At 36.3% G+C, this 21881-nt stretch overlaps 3 protein-coding genes across 4 annotated transcripts; all 3 read right to left on the reverse strand.

The window, feature by feature from the left end:
- Nucleotides 1-5264: 5264 nt before the first annotated feature.
- LOC109002900 (stemmadenine O-acetyltransferase-like) lies at nt 5265-6629 on the reverse strand. The gene has a single exon (XM_018980822.1). It carries the CDS (start codon nt 6627-6629, stop codon nt 5265-5267), a length of 1365 nt encoding a protein of 454 aa, XP_018836367.1.
- Nucleotides 6630-9476: 2847 nt separating this feature from the next.
- Nucleotides 9477-11184, reverse strand: LOC109002911 (stemmadenine O-acetyltransferase-like). The gene has a single exon (XM_018980834.2). It carries the CDS (start codon nt 10955-10957, stop codon nt 9572-9574), a length of 1386 nt encoding a protein of 461 aa, XP_018836379.1. The 5' UTR covers nt 10958-11184; the 3' UTR covers nt 9477-9571.
- Nucleotides 11185-12499: 1315 nt separating this feature from the next.
- LOC109002925 lies at nt 12500-17023 on the reverse strand. 2 transcript variants are annotated; one of them, XM_018980850.2, is made up of 7 exons: nt 16650-17023; nt 15832-15921; nt 15635-15715; nt 15290-15421; nt 14020-14238; nt 13838-13930; nt 12500-12876 (listed from the first exon to the last, which is right to left on the reverse strand). In XM_018980850.2, exons 1-7 carry the CDS (start codon nt 16890-16892, stop codon nt 12715-12717), a joined length of 1020 nt encoding a protein of 339 aa, XP_018836395.1. In that variant the 5' UTR covers nt 16893-17023; the 3' UTR covers nt 12500-12714. The 2 variants fall into 2 exon arrangements, with proteins under 2 accessions (XP_018836395.1, XP_018836396.1); XM_018980851.2 differs by lacking the exon at nt 16650-17023 and adding an exon at nt 16448-16615.
- Between the last annotated feature and the right edge of the window lie 4858 nt (nt 17024-21881).

Here is a 21881-nt window from a genome sequence, read left to right on the forward strand (position 1 = left end):
AACACATTTAGCATATTTCACAATATATATGTCTTAAAATAAGAGTATTTTAATAAAATAATATTAATTTTGTAAAATAAGAATAGTATTTTAATAAAATAATGTAATTTTTACAACTTAATTTATAAAAATAATATTTTTTTAAAATTGAGCTCTTGATTCAACAAAGGGTTTATTCTTCACCTTCCTCATTCACCTAGTAAGTACTTCCTCATGCTCTAGTTTATAGATTCTTCTTTTGTCTATTGGTTGTAGTGTCGGAATGGGGTTGACCTATTGACCTATCTTTTGCTTCAGTTATGATATATGAAACATCATGGATCTGAGTGGACTCCAAAAATTGAAGGCAGTAAGCCACATTGCCTATTTCCTGGACCACTTGAAATGGCCCATAGAATCGAGAGGAAAGCTTGAAGCTTTGGTTATGGCAAATGGAGGATTTTCGATATGGTTGAAGTTTCAACTAGACCCATTTCCCGATCTGGTAATGTTGCTCCTTTTTCCTCTTGTCAGCATATTTTTTCATACGTTCTTGAACCCTAACCAAGTTCCACAATTGCTCACGGTTACGCAAGGTAATCTCCACCACTTCGACTCTTGTTGTTCCAGAAGTATAGCTAACCAATCTAGGGGGTTTATACCCATATAAAGCCTCAAAGGGCAAGACTTTACTTGATGCATGTTGACTAGAATTGTAGCACTGGTGCTAGGACAATCCATTTTGACCGTTCCTTCAGCATGTCCCCTACATAGCTTCTAAGGTAGTTCTCCACCCATTTATTGACAATTTCTGTTTGACCATCTGTTTGAGGATGGTAAGCAGTGCTAAATGCTAGTTGAACCTCTTGTAACGAGAACAACTCCTTCCAAAACTTGTTGGTAAAAGTATGATACCTATCTGAGATAATCGAGCTGGGCATACTATGCAATTTGAAAATATGTTTTAAGAAAAGTTGTACCACCAATTGTGCGTCGAGTACCCACACGTTGTGAGCAAGGTGTTTTGATGGGAGGGGGATTTGTTACACGCAGACAAGAGAAGAACTAAACTGAGAAGATGAAGTATTGGGAAGGTGTCGGCCAGTTGAGATAACCCTAGAGCAGAAGTCTAAAAGAGCTTATACGTGATGAGCTCAGAGGAAAAACTACGAAGACTAAAGGCATCCAGGCTTGGGCCTACATTGGGGTGTGGCCCACTTTATCTTAGATCTTTATATTTTTTTTATTGTCTTAATTGTAACCCATAGTACTTGAGGGTATTTTTGTATTTCATTATCATAGTATAAATAGATGTAGCAGAAGGAAAAAATGAATCACCTGGAATTTCTATGTTGTATTGTTGTATAGAGGTGCTCTTCTCGAAGAGAGCTTTATTTCCTTACTAATATACATACGTCTCTCTTCCATTTGTGTTTTCCCTCTACATTTTCGTCCTTAGTTGTAACAATGTCGTTACCCGCAAAGAGTATCAAAATTAAAAGCTATTGTCTCCTTCTCTCTCTAGAAAAAAAAAACCCTATCCCTTCTCTCTAAACTCTCCCAGACTCAGATTTGACAAAGGGGGGTGGGAGCTTCGGCTCCTCCCCCCATCTCTTTTCCTCCGCTCCCTTCTCCTCTTATTTTCTGTGTAGTATTTTTTTGGTTTTGTTTTTGTATTTTTTAGGCCAAATAAGGGAGGATTGTCATTCGGGTCTTTTTAGACGTCGCCTTTCAACACGTGCCCCACTGGGACGATGCCCAGCTGCCGATCTTCAAGACCGCCGAATCCGGCGTCCATCGGAGTGGAGCGTAGCCCGCACACGAGGGAGAAAGTTCCGGATCTTGTCTGCGCATGGCCATCATGCGCCACCGGGGAGTCTTCTGCCGACGCCACGCTCGACTTCTCCTAAATCCTAGACTCCGGGACTTCCAAGATTGACTGTCGACTTTCCTTCGACATAGTGACTAGTGTACTGCACACGCCACTGCCGACGCTATGTGTACTGTTCATCCATTTCGTTTTTTAGTTTTTTTAGTTTTTGTTGTTCCGTTTCTTCATTTTGACCCGAGTGAGGTGTTGAGCCTTTGGATCGGACGCAATCTGGGGCAAGAGCTGTTCGAGAGAGGTGGGCGATGCTACAGCCGGTGGTCGTACGACCAATGCTCATGCGTAGGTGTTGCCTACGCAGTGGGGGTTGTTTGTCCGTGCGTGAGCATGGTGCTCATGCCGTCGGGGCTCGAGTTGCCGATACTTGCAGTAGGCGTGATTTTCAGGTTCACGCTTGTGCTTGTAGCTCTGTAGTTGGTTATGTGTTTTTATCTATAGTTTTTTGTTATTTTAGTTAGTAATATAAGAGAAATAGGCTATTGGATTTGATGTCCATAGCAGTGTTCCTTACTCTTCCTCCCTGGGAGGACAGAGGGGGCCATAGAGTTTTGTTTTTACATAGCGCTTTCTCTGTTAGGAGAGAGTTTTTAAAAATTAAGACAATATCTGCCACAAAAAAATTTATGTGTGGAAAAGTCCTAGAGCTGATGTGTAATTTGACTTATAGTCCGGATTTTTCATGTACTAATAAATCACAATTGTAATTTCGAATCATTAATGAAATGAGTCTGTTTCCATAAAAAAATAAAAATTAAAAGAAGTTAAAATTAAAAGCTATTGTACATACATACATATTTGTCTGTACATGTTTCACAACCCAGGGATTGAGATGGTCCAAGGGAAAATAATCTCTTTGCATGTCTTATATTTTTAGCTCCTTTTTCGAGATAGAAGTTTTGGAGTCTTTGTTCTACATGATTTTTTTAAAAAAATGTAGGAGTTGGATGTATCTTTCCTACTTGAGTGTAACTATAGTAAGTTAGTAACACCCCACCCGAATAGAAAGAGCGTAGCTGGGGACCGAACGTGTTGATTATCGTAAATTTACACCCTCCAATATATGTATGACACATTTGTTTCTTAAGAAGTGTAAAATACAAGTGTGTGTACTAAATTAATTCTGTATAGCTACTCCCCCTTCCTCCAATACTCTCTCTCTCTCTCTCTCTCTCTCTCTCTCTCTCTCTCTCTCTCTCTCTCTCTCTCTCTCTCTCTCTCTCTCTCAGGCCATAGGTTAAAGTAAGGATCTCCCTCCCTCACGCCGAAGTAGAGATTTTTGTTTACCTTCCCTGATTTTAGCAAGATCTTGCAACTGTTTTCGCATATCTCTCTCCCTCCCTCAGTCAATCACCCTCTGTGAACTATTAAACATCAGTAAATTAAACAACCCCGTCAACTGTACATTTTTACAACAAGCCAAAAACTTATCCAAAAAGTCAAACAAGGATAGTTAACAATCACCAAGAACTAAGGCAGGTTTGGGGCACAAGACAAAATACAAAATTCTCATCTCATCTCATCTCATCATTACACATTTTTCAAATCCCCATACAAAATATAATAAACAATTCAACTTTTTCAAATCTCAATACACATTTTTCAAATCCCAAAACAATAATAATATTAAAACATAATATTTTAAATTTCAAAACAAAACACAAAATTCTCATCTCACCCCCCAAACCTCAGAAAAATGAAATCTGCAATATAAGTTTAGGCTTCAACACCCCAAAAATATAGCACACATGAATTCAGAGCTATCGTGAGTATCACTCCATAGCTAGAGGGAAAAGTTCCCACTAATACTAGGCTAACCTTCTCTTTTTGTACATTTTCCCAACTCACATACCAAGATGAATCGAAATCATGGCCTAGGTCCTCACCCCATTACTTCAACGAAAAGAAGATCTCATTTTTTTTTCCCGTGTCATGAAAGCAGTTCTAGCATCGAGACCACCATAGTTGGGGGAGTTGGGGGGAGGGGGGAGAAGGGAGAAGAGAAAGAGGGGCTGCAGGGGAGAAATGATTCGCTCAAACTCGCACCCACAGTTGGTTCCGTAAATCACCTATGTGTGTCAAATCTTTATTTGAGTGTGTAAAATAAAGATAAACACCATGTTCGGTTTGAAGATAAACTCGAAGAGAAATTGTATAAAAGAGACCTAGATAGCGAGAAACCGAAAATCTTCACTCAAGTCAAGTTTGAGTCATAACTTAAATTCTAAGCCTACTAAGAAATTCAATGAATCCTTAGGCAACTAATACAAGAAATTTAAGGTAAATCTATGTATTTATTCGAACCCAATACTCAATACATGTCAAACTCCTTGAAAGTAACTAATGACTATCGAGTCATACCCTCGGTGGTTATATTCGTCATGATTGGATTGTTGATGATGGATGTTATAATGCAGTAGATTGTGTAAGTGTTGACCAAATGTGGTCGTCGTGGGCCTATTAATCAAGAACCTGTTAAGACGTGGCTTGAATTCAGTTGAAATAGTGCTATGTCGTATGTTCGCTTGAGCGGAGGTTCATTCAGCTTGAGCGAAATGAGTCCGAGAGCTTCGCTCGACATTCAGCTCGAGCGATATGAAGTCAGAGAGCTTTGCTCGACAATAGCTCGACATTCAGCTTGAGCGATATGAAGTCCGAGAGTTTCGCTCAACATCACTCATCTGTTAGCTTGAACGAAATGTCAAAACCCTACGCTCGCTCGACACTCGCTCGAGAGTTCGCTCGAGCCAATGTTCACAAAAGTGAATTTTTACTGTTTCTATAAATATCAAACAACACCTCTTTTATGTTTTACACTTCAGAAATCACTTTTGTTTGTTTTAGTGATTTTCTTGAGAGAAGTTAGAGAGCTAGAGATATAACTTCTTTGTGAAAGAAGTTTTGTATTATTCTTCTGTACTCCATCTTTGTTGATAGTGAAATCTCTGATATCGACCCCACCAGTGGACGTAGGCTCACTTTGAGTTGAACCACTTAAATCTCGGTGTTGTTTCTGTGTGATTGTCAGTATTTACTTTTGCTTATTTCCGCTACTATACTTCGAGTTAGTCTTAGATATACAGTTATTCACAACAGAACATGTTGGTACACGTGGTATTGTTCTCATTCTGAACAAGATAAATGTTTTAGAAAGGAATCTAGTGTTAATTCAATTATTCTTCCTATAATAGCGAACTCACAACAAATACACTAATTTTGATTTGTCATTTTGGATGAAAAGCAACGCTTGCATGTTATGTAGTTCTAAAATTTATAATCGATGCACACATATCACTTGATTCACCTATCTTGCATTTATTTGTGAATTTGACATGATCATCATCAAGCCCCCAACGCAGGACAACGACCAATCCCGGAAGAGATCGAAATACCATTGTCTTTACACCTTTATGGGACTAGGATCCAAGGAAGCAAAAGCAAGGAGTTCCTTATCTTGGTCTAACATGGCTATATCTTCTTTGTCCAACCACACCCATGCTTCTATTCCACCGCCACATCTTGTGTCCATCAGCATTATCGTATTTGGAAACACCTGCTCCCTCTCATCACTTGAGTCAATACAACTAACCCACATCGGCTTTCCCCATCCAAAGTCAATATCGTAGAGACCAAAGTTACACCAACTTGTAAAACTAATGTAATCCATTCCACGATGGCTTGCTGCACTTGAGAGTGTCCCTCCCATTGCATTTACATGCTCGTAAAGCTTTGGAAACCCTCCATCACCTTGCAGGTCTTTCACAAAGTCAGCATCGATTTTTGTTTTTGCTTCTCTGAGCTTCCTTACCATGTAAGCCAACTCCATCTTCTCATCATCCATGCATAACACGCCTGCTACCCAAATAAAGTTTCCCATAGATGATTCTGGGAATGGTGGAGCTGCTGTTCGACGCAAATTCATTGCATGCGTATAAAAGGTTGGCTTCTCGATACCAGATTTAGTCTTGAAGGCAGCCATGATGCATTTTACTAGGAGAGCTGAGACTACCTCAACTCTTGTCGGGGTTGGGATGCTTGAGCTAGTTGCTTTAGCCTTAAGTGAGGCAATGACCGACGCATCAAACACAATTCTCCTTCCAGTACACCTGCCGGATCTAAGAAGAGGCATGGTCAAAGCCATTAAAGTTGCTTCCATGGGGTATGCCTCGTTTTGTATGAAAATTGTTGGGGCATTAAAATTAGGACATATTACATCTTCAGAAACCTCAAGAGTGGTGGCAGCCCAAGCTTTAAGAAAGGCACTAAAGGCAGTTCCATCAGCAATCATGTGACAAACAAGGACACCGATGGCAACACCGCCGCATGCAAAGTTGTTCACTTGTATCTTAGCTACATGATCTCCCGCAGTTGCGCCGCTCCAACTGACACCTTGGGGAAGAAAGAGATGGAAAGTCCGGAGATTAGGCCGGTTGAGGCAGTCAACAAGACGACAACTTACACGTGTCTCTGAATAATAGACGCCCTCATCATTACAATCAATAGAAAGATTGTCTTTGATTTTTCCAGCCAAAGGGTAAAAGCGTGTCAAAGTCTCTGATAGGGATTGTTTGAGTAGTTGTGATCTTTGAGAGACAATATCAGCATGGCCTGTGCTAATTTGATTGTTTTGATAGAAAATGATTGTGGGAATATAGATGGAAGACAGGAACTGGTCCAAGAGGGAGATCTTGTAGGTTTTCAGGTTAGGAGGTGTTGGAGAAGAGGGCTTGATGTACTCTAATTTGGAAATAGTTTCGACCTCCATTTTCAGCATTTCCTTGATCAAGGAGATGTAAGTAGCTAGCTCACTCAGGCACAAGCCGATCGATAGCGGTAGCTAGCTAGTGTATAAATAACGTAACTAGGATGCCGAATTCATGCAAGAGAAGGTGCTTTTTGCTGTATTAATGCCTTTAATATATATTCGAAGTCAACTATATATGGATTTTGGAGTGCACGAAGTTGGATCCTTCAAGTTGATCTTAATCCAACTTGATATATATATATATATATTAATATTGCATGTGATACTACTGGCCAAATTTAATATCCATCAATCGTTGGATCCTTAAAACTTCTAGAATTGCAGGATGAGAGAGATCAGAGAAAGGACAAAAAATCCAGCTTTTCTCATTAGGTTTATTTAATTGCCAAATAGCCTTTTAATAAACTATTCTTATCAGCGATCCTTCAAATACGCAAATAATAATTACATCTCTTTATAATAAACAATTGATATCTAATTAACTTATTGTCTCCTCTCACGATTTTCATACAATAATCATGATTAAGAAATAGCTTTAATTTCTTAATTAATATTTATATGTACGATGATCATAGATCAGATCATTATAAGTTGTCGGTCATCACCCTACCAGATCTAGTTTACATGTTTATTAGTTATATATATATATATAATTAGCTGTTAAGCATGCATGATCATGTGAATATTGCAAACTTCACTTCATTAATCAACGCAATTTATTTTATTAATTGTTACACCAGTACCATCTAGAAAGTTATTAAAATTTTGATGATCAAGAAGTACTACCCTCTCCATCTTTCACGAATCCAAGGCCAAATAAAATGTCATGCACATGACAAATATTTAAACTGATCGATGAGAGATTAAGTACTACTTGTTAATTAAATGTTTATATAATATAATGAGATGTGATACAGCTTGCTGTACATATACATACGTACATATATATATATATATATATATACACATACATAAATCACTCTGCTTGCTATATATTAATTTATTTCCCTGAGAGGTGGCTTCCTGATCTGCAGATCACTGCAGTCAATCGCGGGATCGTTACACAAATCGATCCAAACTCATGAGCCCAAAGTTTATGGCTTTGTGCTTTGACTTTGCGTGTTTCGATCGGTTCACTGTAAAATGGTTCTGTAATATTTAATAGTTTATTTATTTTTAATTATTATTATTTAACCATCATTTGAAATACAGTTTTGGCGGATTTATTACTATTATATCCTCGATTGAAGTCGGTGCACGCTTTTTTTTTTTCTTTTCTTTTTTTTTTTTTAAGAAAAACCGAGGTCTCGCCTCTTATTATTGATAACCCTCACTGAGATGGAAGAAAACCATTCACAAAACTTTCCTGTACAAGACAATTTATCTAGTCTAAAAATGCCCCGTCCATGTACAAACTACAAACTGATCTTCACCAATAAAACCTAAAACTTTTCCTTTTGTGCCTTTTTTTTGTCAAAAAAATCCGCTGCTATGTTAACCTCTCTAAAATTATGTCTAAATCGAATATCAAGCAAACTAACAATCTCTTTAATCTCCTCCCAAAAATATATAAAAAAATAATATTTACATATTCCGGAAACTAACCAACCCATCACAATACTTGAATCTGATTCTACCAATAAATCTCTCAAACCAAGCGATTGACACAAACGTATCCCATCCATCCCATCCAGTAAAGCATGACATTCAACTATAGTATTCGTCGCATGTCCATAGAAATGAGAAAAATCCGCTACCACTTTACCACGATAATCATGAATGATGCCTCCACCATCGGATCTACCTGGATTATCACAAGATCCGTCATTCACATTCAATTTAAACATCCCCACATCTGGGCAATCAAGCTTGGTAATTTATTAATGATCGGAAGTACTAGACAATTTAACTCCTACAAAACTAACAAATCATTAGCTTCCATTTTTTTTTGAAATGCCGCAACCCATGTGAGATGTCCCTTAAATTTATTTTCACAACTCTCGAAATGACCCTCCAATCATAACTGATACCCTCCATTCGAGAGGCACACATTTAGTCCTCCAAAGAGTCAAAAAAAATAATAATAGGCAGTACCCCCACAACCCAACCATCCTGAAATGAAAAAGCCACACGTCCCCACCAAAGAGTCCAAGAAATAATAATAGGCAGTACTGTACAACCCAACCAGCCGGAAATGAAAAAGCCACGCGTCCCCACCAAAAATTCTTCTTCAGCTTTCTTTTGTTTTTGGAAACTAAAAATATATTTACACAATTCATGAAACAGTATTATTTGTGCCTCAAAGGCTCAAACAACCAAAACTAAATAGTTTTGAATTTACCCCCTAGCTAGCCGATTATTTGTACTTGATACAATTGCGACAATGGTGAAAATTACTAAAATTTGACTCATGTTAAGGGTGCAAATTGCAAAAAGATAAAAAGTACGTAGTAATTAATTAGGGGTGTAAATTTAATATAATCTTTTTCCCTTTGTCTCAGGTAACTTATAATTGTTTGCACCCTAGCTAGATTAATGTAATAAGATCATCAGGAACCAGCAAAGATTCCTCATGATCATGAGATTAGGTCACAAGCTAGCTAGGCTAGCTAACGCCTATAATTTTAGATCAGTTCAATATATAATATTTGTGCTGCTTAATTATTTCAATTATAATTATCTTAGAGCATGAGCAGCCCATTAATTCTTCATTGGTGGCAAAAAAAAAATATATAGTCATTTAGTTTGTTGATAATTACCATAATGCTATAGATGCTATAACAAGGAGATCATCAATGGTGTAAATATATATATATATATATATAATAATGTTTTTCAACACTCGATCTGAACATAATCTTGCATTTATGAACACAATCATCAAGCCCACATGACGATATGACATGACATGATGATCATGAGAAATTACCATTAATAATTGTCTAGTAGTTTATAATGGGACTAGGATCTAGAGAAGCAAAAGCAAGGAGTTCCTTATCTTCTCCTAAAATGGCCATTTCTTCTTTATCCAACCGTACCCACGCTTCTATTCCACCTGCTGATCTTGTGTCCATCAAATTTATCATATTTAGGAACATATGCTCTGCATCGCTTCTTGTTGAACCTACAAAGCTTGCCCACTTCGGCTTTCCCCACCCAAAATCAATGTCGTAGATCCCAAAGTTGCACCAGCTGGAAACCCCAATAAAATCCATACCACAAGGACGTGCCACATCTGAGAACTCTCCAGTCTTTGCTTTCACAAGTTCACAAGCCATGAGAAACCCTCCATCACCACCTTGTATGCTTTTGACGAAATCACCATCGATTTTCATGATTGCTTGTCTGAGCTTGCTTACCAATTGAGGTAACTCCGGCTCCTTATCACTGCATAATGCGTCTGCTATCCAGAACAAATTTCCTGCTAAGAATTGTGTGAGTGCCAGTGGTGAACTCACTCTTCGACGAAAATTCACCGCGTGGAGAATCAAAGCTGGCCTCTCAACACCGGATTTGGCCCTGAAGACAGCCATGATGCATTTCCATAGGAATGCGGACACAGCTTCAACTCTTGTTGGGTTTTGCAAGCTTGAGCTAGTTGCTTTGGCCTTAAGTGAGGCAATGGCCGAAGCATCAAACACTATTCTCTTTAAAGTAGATTTGCCCGATTTGAAGAAAGGCCCGAACAAAGCAGTCACTTTTGCTTCTTTAGGGTATGCGTTGTTTTGTACGAAGATTGATGGGGCAATATCAAATTTAGGATATACAGCTAATTCACATGCTTCCTTGCGAGCAGTGGCAGCCCAATCTTTGAGAAAGACACTCAGGGTAGTTCCATCAGCAATCACGTGGCAAATATAGACACCAATGGCAACACCACCGCATGCAAAGCTCGTCACTTGTATCGTAACAACACGATCCCCTGCAGAGGGCACTTTCGAAATGGTATATTCGAGGATGAGTTCTTGGAAAGACAGAAGATCAGGTTGATGCAGGCATTCCTCAAGACGACTCTGTACACGGGCTTCTGAATAATAAACACCCTCGTCATTGCAATCAAGGGAGAGATTGTCTTTTATTTTTCCAGCAAATGGGTAAAAGCGAGTCAAGGTTTCTGATAGGGATTGCTTTAGAAGTTGTGATCTTTTAGAGACAATATCAGCAACATCGTAGCTGCCTGCGCTGTGATTCATGGGATAGAAGAGGATAAAGGGGATATAGGAGGAAGGACTGAACTGGTCCAAGAAGGACAACTTATGGATTCTCAGGTTAAGGGGTGTCGGAGAGGAGGGTTTGACGCAAGTTTTGGAAACAATTTCGACCTCCATTTTCAGCTTTCCTTCTTGAATTGGAGATTTAGGAAGCTCAGTACGAACAATGAGCGGAAGAACCTAAAGATCAAGAGGGTGTTGACTAGAGATGGAGTCGCGCTGAACCCATCAATAATGTCGTATAATGTGATTATGTTGTTGGAAGTTTCATATGATAACCTCTTATTGGTCCTAGCACGACGACAAGCTATGCATTAATTTATATTAAATAATATAAAATAATAATGCCATTCCAATCTTCAAAGGTCAACATTTCGTAATAATTCATAATGTTACCTTGCTTTCCAATGTTTCCATGTGATGCCAGCGGCCAAATTTATAATGTTTCGATCATTGGAAATTTTAAGGAAAAAAAAAATGGAAATTGCATTTCCACCTAACACGTTTTTCATCTAATTACATTTAAAATAACCAACATCAATACATTGCTCTGTTCGATTACAAACAAATAACGGTCTAGTCGAATACCACAATCCGAACATTTAAGAGAAAATTTGGATAGTGAGTTATGTTGAAATGAGATGAGAGTTGAAAGTTATATTATTTTTATTTTAAAAGTTGAATTGTTTATCATATTTTATTTGAAAATTTGAAAAAATTGTAATGATAAGATAAGATGAGTTGGAATAGTTTTTGGATCCAAACAAGACCAATCTTATCGAACACCCCATTATTGTAATTTCTTTATGATTTGAGATTGCAACGTGTCCATATTGAGATAGTTTGACATGAAATGTTTAAAAAGCATATTAATCAGAAGGTGAAAATAAACATATTCAAATAGAGGAAGTACTCTTCCCTCTTTATAAATTATTGATATTGATCTCTCCTCTAAAGTTTGTAAAGTGTCAAACCCATCAAAACAAAGTTTGGTAGGTATCATACTGATATCTCCTTTCTAACCCCATAATTAATAAATTATTGTTGAGAGGTGCTTTTAAAAATTAAAATACATTGTTGACAAGAATTTTGGTGCAAACTGATGACTGATCATAAGGAAGTTGTGATTCATCTAACCATAATAGTCGGTTGCAGCGTCAATATTCATGCAACTTATTAATTTCAATGGCATTATGCATTAGCAATATTATTATTATTAAAGTTTCCTGAGACTAATGCCGTATCCTGAAGGATAGGTAGAGAGAGAGAGGTGGTCTAGGCCCAAGGGCAGATGTGAGTTACTTCCAACAGAAAGGGTAGTTCAAAAATCAAGCCCAGAAAAGAGCTGTGCATGTCCATTGTTTTTAAAATATAAATAACATCCTTAAAAACAATCCCAAGAATTCTAAGACCTCTTGGTAGTTGTAAAAATAATGAGAAATGATACTTGCAGTCGTGAGCGTGCAGTCGCCGTGCAATCACTTTGAAAAAAGTGAATAAATAAGGAACCCACCTGAAAAGAAATTAATTTTTTAATAGTGGACCCCACTCTTTTTCAAAGCGACTGCACGACGTTTGCGCATTTCACGACTGTATGTAGCATTATTCAAAAATAATTAGTGTTTGGTACAAAATACAGAAGCAAGATACACAGGGATCTGTCTAAAAATATATCTTAGCTTCGACAATTTATGTCATCAATAATTTTCAACTACTCCTGTGGCAAGTGAATATTTTTGCCTTCCTAACCAATTAGTGGATCATCCACGGATTGAGATTTCAGCATCGTTTTCAAATAATAGTAGTTCCAGTGAAAAGAACACCGTTCCGACATCACCATAACTAACGTTCTTTGCAATTCGATGGGTGGTGCTTTAAACATTTTCTCCAGGAGGTAGTTCCGCAAGCTTTGGGGGAGTCCCAAGCACTCGTTCCATATCAAAACGGACTTCGATGTTCCGAATGCTGTACCCAACCACCATTAGCCAATAAATAAGCTTGGCAAGTTCCGGCGCACTAGTCTCCGTCACACTTGTCTGTTATAATTAACACAGAGTTCAAGGTTAATCAATCAATATCCCAAATCACAATACCAAAGAGAACCTGGCCACAATCTATGATATCATAAGTTGAAGATCTACACAAGCAATTTTTATATCATTACGGCAAATTGAATTCAGCCAAAAGGTGTGACCAGCAAATTCATCAATACAATAGCTTTGAGTTCATGATTGGGATAGAGTACCCAACCAATTTTGACATTATATTACCTTCACAGTTAGATCCCACTGTTGTTTAGCATATAAAGCATGGAAATGTTCAATTCAAATAAGCGTCAAGAGTCACAGAGCTTAATACCACCGCATTTATAAGAAAGTCCTAGAAAGGAATTGGAAAACCTCTACGGATATCACCAGACAATAGGTGCATTTTCAATTACAATTTCTAATCAAGTACTTATCATACAAATATTACTATCCCTTCTTTGAAACTAAACAATAGCACACCCTAACTAATTTCAAGATCAGTAAAAGAAAACCGTCTTATTAAGCAAGAAAACCTTTTCAGCAGTTATAAGAAGTTCCACAAATTTGTCAGTTACAAGAAGGATCAACTGGAATTTTAACCATGTTATAAAATATAGGAAAATGCTATTCCTACAGAATATTTTCACCGAAAATTTCTACCGAAATTATATTATATATTTTTTTTTTTTTTTTTTTTACTTAGTGATTAAGGAATGTTTTTAAATGAATTTATGATTTTTTTATATTTTTTAAAAATATTTAAAGTGTTTAAAAAAATGATTGAAAAAAAAAAAAAAAAAAACATTTGCCTTTCGGTAGAAGATTTCGGTGGAAATCTTCTGTGGATGTAGCAGGGCTCTAAAATATAAAGATTGTATCAAACAGAGAGCTAAAGTAGGACCTAGTTGTAAATATTGAATCAATCAAAGAGGTAAAGAAGGGAAAAGGATCTCAATATAAAAGGAAAAACCTTCATTTGGTTGGGATCCGAAACAGCCATAAGGCGCTTTATGAATGTATTCATTGCGAGGACAACATCCTCTCCAGCACTACTTGTCAAATCCTGCAAAATTTTTAGTGTAAAAGGAGGTTCAAAGGAGGATCATTAACACATTATAAACTACCATCCAAGGAAGCAGCAGGTATTCTTACCTTCAGATTTTGGGGCTCAAGAGATTTGAGATATTCCAACAATTCATTCTGCCCATTTGCCGACTTTCTACCAACTTGACGATTCAGTTCCTCAATCTCAGCTTCAAGCAATTCTATGTACTTTATAGCATCAATTCTCTCAGGACCAGAGACATTATTCCACCTAATAACTTCACCTGACAAATTCTTCTGTGTACCAGGGGCATAATCTGGCACATCCTGTAACGGTCATAGGATCATGTCAAATAACGTGCTAACCAAAGCTGAAGCTAGGTTCTATCAACAAGTGAGAAAACATTTACTTGCAAATATAGAATGCAGCATCTCAAAATAATGGTATCCCAAAATAGAATTAGTACTGTCAATAAGATTTCAGGCAGAAATAGACAGACTTGATAACGTGTCTGATGAAAGAAAGAGACAACTCTATTCAGCAAAGCAAATAAGAGAATAGCATCCCCAAGAAAATCACTAGAATGTCAAGACGCTGCACAACCACTTTTCTATGTGGTGATTTGGGTAAGAATAGCTCAGTCCTCATTTCTTATGAGATTTTTTTGTATAAGTAACAGATATATTAATAGAAATAGGCATAGCCCAAGTACACAGGGTATACAAGAGTTTACACCTACTCTCATTTCTACTGCAAGGCCAACCAGGCTCAACATTCAATCGGGAGCCAGCCAAGAAACCATTTCTTTATAGCAGGGGAAAAAAAGGAAAAGCTGATGTTATGTTAACCATGTTCTTTTGGGTGCAAGCTTGTTGTATTTCACAAATAGAGACGGAATATCAACCGAGAAAAATTGCAAGGCCCTTAATGCATTGAGGAAAAAAAACAGCTGGGAAAATTAGTTTCATGAGTTTTACTTAGAACTTCCCTCATATCTTATAAGAGGAAGAACACTATACCTTCACATAGAACAATTATGCCACCCACATAAGAGAGTTTTCCACCTTTTATAATTACATTCACTTACAATGGAAAACAAAAACCATAACAATAAAAGAAGATTCAAAATGATAAATTCCTTGCATGGTTAATGATTTAGAAAAAGTAGTCTGCTCACTATGTAACATCATCAACTTCACCTAATGGACACTGCACAGAGAATTACCAGAATGCTTACAACCAAAAATAGGATCCAAGGGCTTCATAACTGAACTTTCAATCAAATTATCATGCAATTTCAATGTTCCTCTTCAAAAGTGGCAACGCTACAAAATTAGTTTATTCAGGACACAAGGAATAGGATGGAAAAGAAGTTACCTTTTTGTCTTGAACTTCGGGAAGAGCAACCTGCTCCAAGCTTTGTTGCAGTTCTAATCGGTATTGTGCATTTTTAAACATATACCCAGTCATCATGACACTGTACATTAGTTGAGCAAGGTTTTCAGCAACCTGAAAGAAAGCCAAGTGATCTAACTGAAAATACTCATAAAGAAATTTCACATAAAATGTATGATGCCTAAAGTGGGATAAGAATGTTGAGAAACACAAATGAAATAATCAAACCAGCTTAAAAATTATAATGGTAATTCTCAGAGAGAGTCAATCCCACAAGGTCAACAAAGTTCTTGCAGCAGTTTACATATCAAAAGTAATTACACTTACAGTGGTGACTGTAACTGTAAAAAATTGTGGTGGAAGTGTTCCAATCATATTTGTCACTGTTTGGCGCATTGCATCAACTACCTGAAGGGTAAGCATGAAAAAAAAAAAAACATTTCCACTATCAAATGGCCAGGGAAAAACGAAAGCCCTAGTAACCCTACAGCACCATTATCATGCTCATACGAAGGATATGGTACCTGCTGGGGTGCTCTCTTTACAAACAACTCCATAAATTCAGGCTGCACATTTTTAACATACTCCAATAGGATGTCTCTCCGGGTTTTTGGCTGTGTATTTCAAAAAAGTGTAGCAAAATCAATTAACCATAACTGCTGCAAAGCAAGTGCAAAGTTTTCAAATTAAGAACATCAAATTTGCCAAACAACACTAATAAAACTCGTGCACAGCATTTTGAAGCCGAAGGTTAAGCACTTCCCATTTGAATGACTAGGGCTGTTACGCATCACATTTAGCATGATATTTAACCACCATAAATGGCGTATCATCAAATACCTTGCCCAAGCCAGTAATAATGGAACTAAGTTGTGTAACCAACCATCCAATGGTGACCTAGCAACACTAAGGAAGGACCCGCAACTAAATGAGAGATTTTTCTCTGGTTCCAAGTCCAGATACTGCTAGCATCCCGCAGCACCTCTAGGGACACTCTCTACCATAATATTTACAGACCACAACCTCTTTTGTTCAGTTAATCATGTAACTTATTTAAGTTAATTTCATTCGCTGTGAATTTTGATTATATACAAGTAAATACAAAATATTATCACAGCCCTTGATCAATGAAAATAAAACCTGATTAGGCACTTGTGAACAATTTCTCATCATGCCCCTCTTCACTGTTTTTCTGTATAAATATCATTCACTAATAACCACATTATCCAATCCATAAAAATTAACAGAAATCTTCCATACCGGAAAAAATAACAACCAAAAAAGGAGTCTCGGCTAACGAATATACAAATGTACGTGTAATGAGACAGACAGAGAGAGAGACCAAAGAGCCATTGGGGGGCTTGGAGTCGCTGGAGGCATTGGAAGTGTCGTTCTTGGAAGAATCATAAGCGTGAATCCTCAAAGCGAGTCTCCTGCATCCTCTGTACTTAGTCCCTATCGGGAAGCAAATTGAAGAGCAGGAACGAGGCGAGAAATATGAAGCAGAAAACGAAGGAGAAGAAGAAAAAGAAGAAGAAGAAGCAGCTTGAGGTAGAAAGGAGGGTTTCACCGTTAACGAATACATCTTTTGAGCAATCTAATAGAATTCCTAATATTCTCTTCCTTACTTAAAAAACCCTAATTCTTCTGTATCGTCGCCATTAAGAAGAGCGCAGAGAAAGCGAGCGAATGAGTGAGTGTAAGTACAGGGTTTTCTCGTGCGGAATCGCTACCGAGATGAGGGGTTTGCACGTGTGAGAATTCCAGGAGATCCATCGTAAGAAGGTGGGGTGCTTCGTAGACGATATGATATTTTCTAGGATTGAGGAGTCGCGAGAACCGCAGGATTTGTTGATCAGCGTGGTCCGTCCGATGCTCACACGTCACCATTATTTTTCCTTATTTTTTCTTTTTTCTCTTTATTCTCTCTCTTTGTATACAAAGAAGCACCGTGTCGACTCCTGTTGCAGTTTTATAGCCAAAAAGCTGATAGAGTTATGTGTTCAGAACTCAAATTGGAGTAACGAAACATTTATATTTTTTTTATAATTATTTTATAATTCATTTTTTTAATAATACAATTCATTTTCAAACAATCAATACAATCATATCACTTTAGGGCTGTACAATAAACCAATCTAGACCGACTCAGATTGACCTTCGAAGTTCAGAACTAGCTAAAATCGGTGGAGAACTAGTCGAAATGCGGCAGAAAATAGAATAAACCGATATCAGCCGGTTCAGCATCGGTTCAAACCTGATTTAAACCGCTGAACCTACTGATTAAATAAATGTTATTTTTTTTATATATATTTTGTACTCAAAGCGACGTCGTTCTACTTAAATTTAAATGAAACGACGTCATTTTAAGCTTCTAATTGTATTTTAAACACAACTGAAACAAAGTTTTTTGGTATTAAACCAAATGGCGTCGCTTTTATTCATAACATATTAAAAAAAATTAAGTAGAACGATGCCGTTCATTTTGAAATCAGATCGTCTTCTTCGTCAAGCTTCTTCTTTCCAGAGCCGCGATCTCATTTCTCATCCTCTCTCTTTCTCTCCCCTCTGCAACACTCTCTCTCTACTCTCTCAAACGAAACTCATCGATAAACTGAACGTGAACTGCCAGAGAACTGTCGATGTCGAGATGGTCGGTGTTTCTCCTCCCATCGACCGGTTTCCTCCCCCAAAAATGTTGCATCGGTTGGCATCGATTTTACTCCAAAGCCGCGCCGATGGAGACGGTTTTCACTCCTATATCACTATGTTAAAAATAAATATCAATATTATAAAATTGCCCTTTATTTTATGTAAAATTTTAAAATAATTACAAAATAATTATAAGTATTTTCCTTTTTCTTGACATGCTCAAGCCCAGTTCGAATAAGAATTTAACAAAATTCTCGTATTTATCATTAGATGATTATGGTTATAGAATTAGCTTCTTTTGTGTAATGTTTGTCAATTATGACACCAATTCTTTTTGGTGGTTTATCAGTTATCACACGCATTTAATATTATCACCGTCGGTGATTCAACATCAACGCACATCAATTTTATCTTTAATTTGTAATTGATGTTTGAGATAATAGCTTTCTATTTTTATCTATTAATTTTACTACACTTGAAACAATTTAATTACTGCAAGTCTTCTCTTCACATGCACTTAGGAATAATGGCACAAGGGATCATAATAAGAAATATGAACAGTTTTTCTGTATACAAGCTATTTTGCGCAAGAATCTGACGTGGCACGTTAGCACTTATTTTATTTTAAAAAAAAAAGAAAGATTAAAACACGAAGAAGAAAGAAAAGGGATTGCTTCTGTGAGAAATTTGAGTGCAAACTTCAACCCAGATCCAATCAACTTGCAGGAGGTGTTTCTCTATTCCTTTATTTCATAAACTCATCTCAATTTATTATTACAATTTTTTTTAATTTTAATATAAAATATAATAAATAATTTAATTTTTTCAAAATTTAAAATAATAATAATTTTAAAAAATAATATTTTATCATCTCAATTCAATTCAGTTTAACATCCAAATCCAAACTTGTGTGCAAATTGCAAACCCACCTCTAACTAACGCGTCAGATCCTTCATGGAGAAGAAAGAAGACGAGGTTCCTTGTTCGCCACCTACCTCCTCATCAGATCTGAAGGTCAACTGCACTCCTCTGCAGCTCCGCCACCACTCTGCATCGTCTCTGGTTCTAGCTTTTGTATTTGTAATAACGACGCAATAGATGGAGTGTCCTTGTATAGAACAAAAGTAATCAAAACCAATTCTCTAGCCACGCTCAATTGTGAAGGTAGAACAATTCCAAAGGTAGACACAAACACAGATTATCTCTCTATAATGTGTTTGGTTTGAAGAGAGAAAGTTGAGGGAGAGATTCTAAAGGTGAAAAGCCCAACCCCATCACCACCACGACCGCCACGATTCCTCTCAATTACTTTCCCTGCATTTCACATCCCATATTTATCAGTACCTTTTAGTCGTATTTTGATTTTGTGGCTTAATTTTCATCAATATAATGAAATTTCATATCGTCTTTATTTATTTCAATGTTTGAGTAGCGAGTGGGGGCTTTGCAGTGGAATAGATTTTGTACAATAACGATGTGGGATGGGATGGAAGAGCCAAGTAGGAGAAGTGGGGCTTATCACGAAATTTTCTCTCCCGCCCGCGTTTTATTGATGAGAAATTTTATGCGTAGTTCTCAAGTGGAGACTGTACGTACAAACACATTATTAAATGAGAGAAAATATCATTTTAGGAGAGATAATTTGTTAATTTTAAAAAATTTTAAAATTAAAATAGCTTAGACTTACATTACAGTCTCTAAATAAACATTGCTATATTGACATTGATACAGTTCTTCTACGTGATACGCTCCGTTTTATTTTTGAACTGGCGTTGGGTTCGTCCGCAAAATGAATGAGTATAGACTCTTTGAAATATGAATGCAGAGGGAAGTTACTGTTTTGGCAAAATATAAGATCACTCTCAATGAATGTCTATAATATATTTTTCATTAAAATATAAAGAAATTTTCTTAAAAATGGATCTTGTATTATCCTTCATTTTACATTATGCTACAGTAGCATGCTAGATGTGGAAGGAACTATTCATCTTTGTAAATATTTTAAATTAGTTTATCTCTTCTGCTGTTTGATTTTTTCTATTTTTTCAAAAGTCATTTATTTTTATTCCAGATTCTCTCTCATTCACACACTTTCTTTTTTGCTAGGCGCCAAAGAAAAAATCTGAAGTTAAATTAATCTCTTCTTTTCATTATTTAATATTTTTTTTAATTAACTTATATTTTGGTTTAGTTTATAAATTTTGATTAATTTAAAATATAACATAATTCTATGACATCGTATATGGAGAATATTGCAAATATCAAAATATTTGAGGATATTTTTTATAATTAGAAAAAATATTTGAAATGAATAAAGAAATATTAAAAAGTATAATATTTAAATTATATGAAGAAAAAATAGATAAATTGATGTATGGTATATTGTAAAAATTAATATGTAAAATAAAAAAAATGAATTTTAATAATATATTTTAAAGGATAAAATGAATAATCCATTGAAAGTATTCTTAGAGCATCCACATTGGCTTCTTCAAATAACATTTCATCTCTAAATTTAACTAATTTTATCAATTGTTGGCCCACATTGAATTAGCCATACACATTTCATCCTAAATATTATCTATAATAATTTTATTCTTTTATTTAAAGATGAAAAGAACTGTTTCACCTCCTAATACATTGTTTATTAATTTCGGCTCTCTCTCTCCCATGATTTCTTTTTCTTTCTTCTTCCCTCTTTCTCTCCCGTGTTTCTTCTTCTCTTCTTCCCTATTTTTTTCTCGCGTCTCTTGATCCATCATCTTCTTCTATTTTTTTTTTCTCTTCTTTCTCTTCTTCTAGTTTTTTTTTCTCTTCTTCCGCAACCATTATCTTCCGCAACGGCACTCTTCAGCACGGTACAACGGTAGTTTTTCTCCAGCACGACAAGCACACTATAAGATTTGAAACCTTAGCCTTAATTTTACTCTTAATTTTTATTGTTTGGGTTTGATTTTATTGATGTTGTTTGGGTTTGTTTCGAAACCCTAACCTTGATTTCGCATTGGCTTATTGTTTGGATTTGATTTTGTTATATTGTTTGAGTTTTTCGAACTGTATATTGAATTATTTGATGGTATGTAATTTCCCAGAATCGAAGAAACTCGAAAAGGTAAATCTTTATTTCTTGAATGGGGTAATCGAGATTTGATCCTTGGCCTAAGATTTAAAGAAAAAAAGTGCAAGTCTCTTGGTTGTTTAATCATTCATCTTCCACTCTGTCTTTCTCTTTGTAAAGGGCAAAACTTGTGCTTGTAATGAAATGAAACTGTCTGGCTCAAAAGGGTGAACTTGGCCTCTTATTTTTCTGTCGAGTATATTATATTCAAAACATTTTTCTCTATTTTTTTTTTCATTTTTTCTTTCTAATTTCTTTCATAAGCTATATCTGTTTTCTGTATAACTGGATAGTTTGAAACATGTGAGGAGTGTGTTAAAAGAAACAAGGAAAAAAAATTGGATGCTGAAATACGCAGGCATTCTATCCGGAATTTCCCTTCTCTCCATCATGTATTGTTGGATCATTTGCTGGTCTATCTGCAAATGACTTCAGACTTTTCCACAATGATGATTTCTTTGGAACTTCGGCATCAGTTTTTTGCCTAGTAGAAGTATCTCTGAACATGGAAATTTGAGTATTGCACAATAGGGGTTTGCTATGCATCTGCCTACACCCGGCACACACTTCACATATATTTTTTTTTTACACTCAATGCATTGAGTGTGTGCCGGTGTAGGCAGATACAAAAATTTTTCCTGCACAATATCCATAAACGGGAAACAGTAAAGAATTCATGTAAAAATGAATAAAATTACAGAATTGAATAATAATCTGTTATATTACTGACTTGACAAACATGAGTACCGTGATAATGTGAGAAAGCAATCTTGTAGGAAGTTTAATGTTCGTGAGAATAGATTT

The sequence above is a fragment of the Juglans regia genome, chromosome 11 (genome assembly GCF_001411555.2).
Source record: "Juglans regia cultivar Chandler chromosome 11, Walnut 2.0, whole genome shotgun sequence".
Classification (NCBI taxonomy): Eukaryota; Viridiplantae; Streptophyta; class Magnoliopsida; order Fagales; family Juglandaceae; genus Juglans; species Juglans regia.

What these genes read in the sequence shown, in the direction of transcription:
- LOC109002900 (XM_018980822.1), bottom strand. Translation starts at nt 6,629, where the DNA reads ATGGAGGTCGAAACTATTTCCAAATTAGAGTACATCAAGCCCTCTTCT.
- LOC109002911 (XM_018980834.2), bottom strand. Translation starts at nt 10,957, where the DNA reads ATGGAGGTCGAAATTGTTTCCAAAACTTGCGTCAAACCCTCCTCTCCG.
- LOC109002925 (XM_018980850.2), bottom strand. Translation starts at nt 16,892, where the DNA reads ATGTATTCGTTAACGGTGAAACCCTCCTTTCTACCTCAAGCTGCTTCT. An exon ending in TAAAGAGAGCACCCCAGCAG is followed by an intron (nt 15,716 to 15,831) that starts GTACCATATCCT and finishes CTTACCCTTCAG; the next exon opens with GTAGTTGATGCAATGCGCCA. An exon ending in TTGAGCCCCAAAATCTGAAG is followed by an intron (nt 13,931 to 14,019) that starts GTAAGAATACCT and finishes AAAATTTTGCAG; the next exon opens with GATTTGACAAGTAGTGCTGG.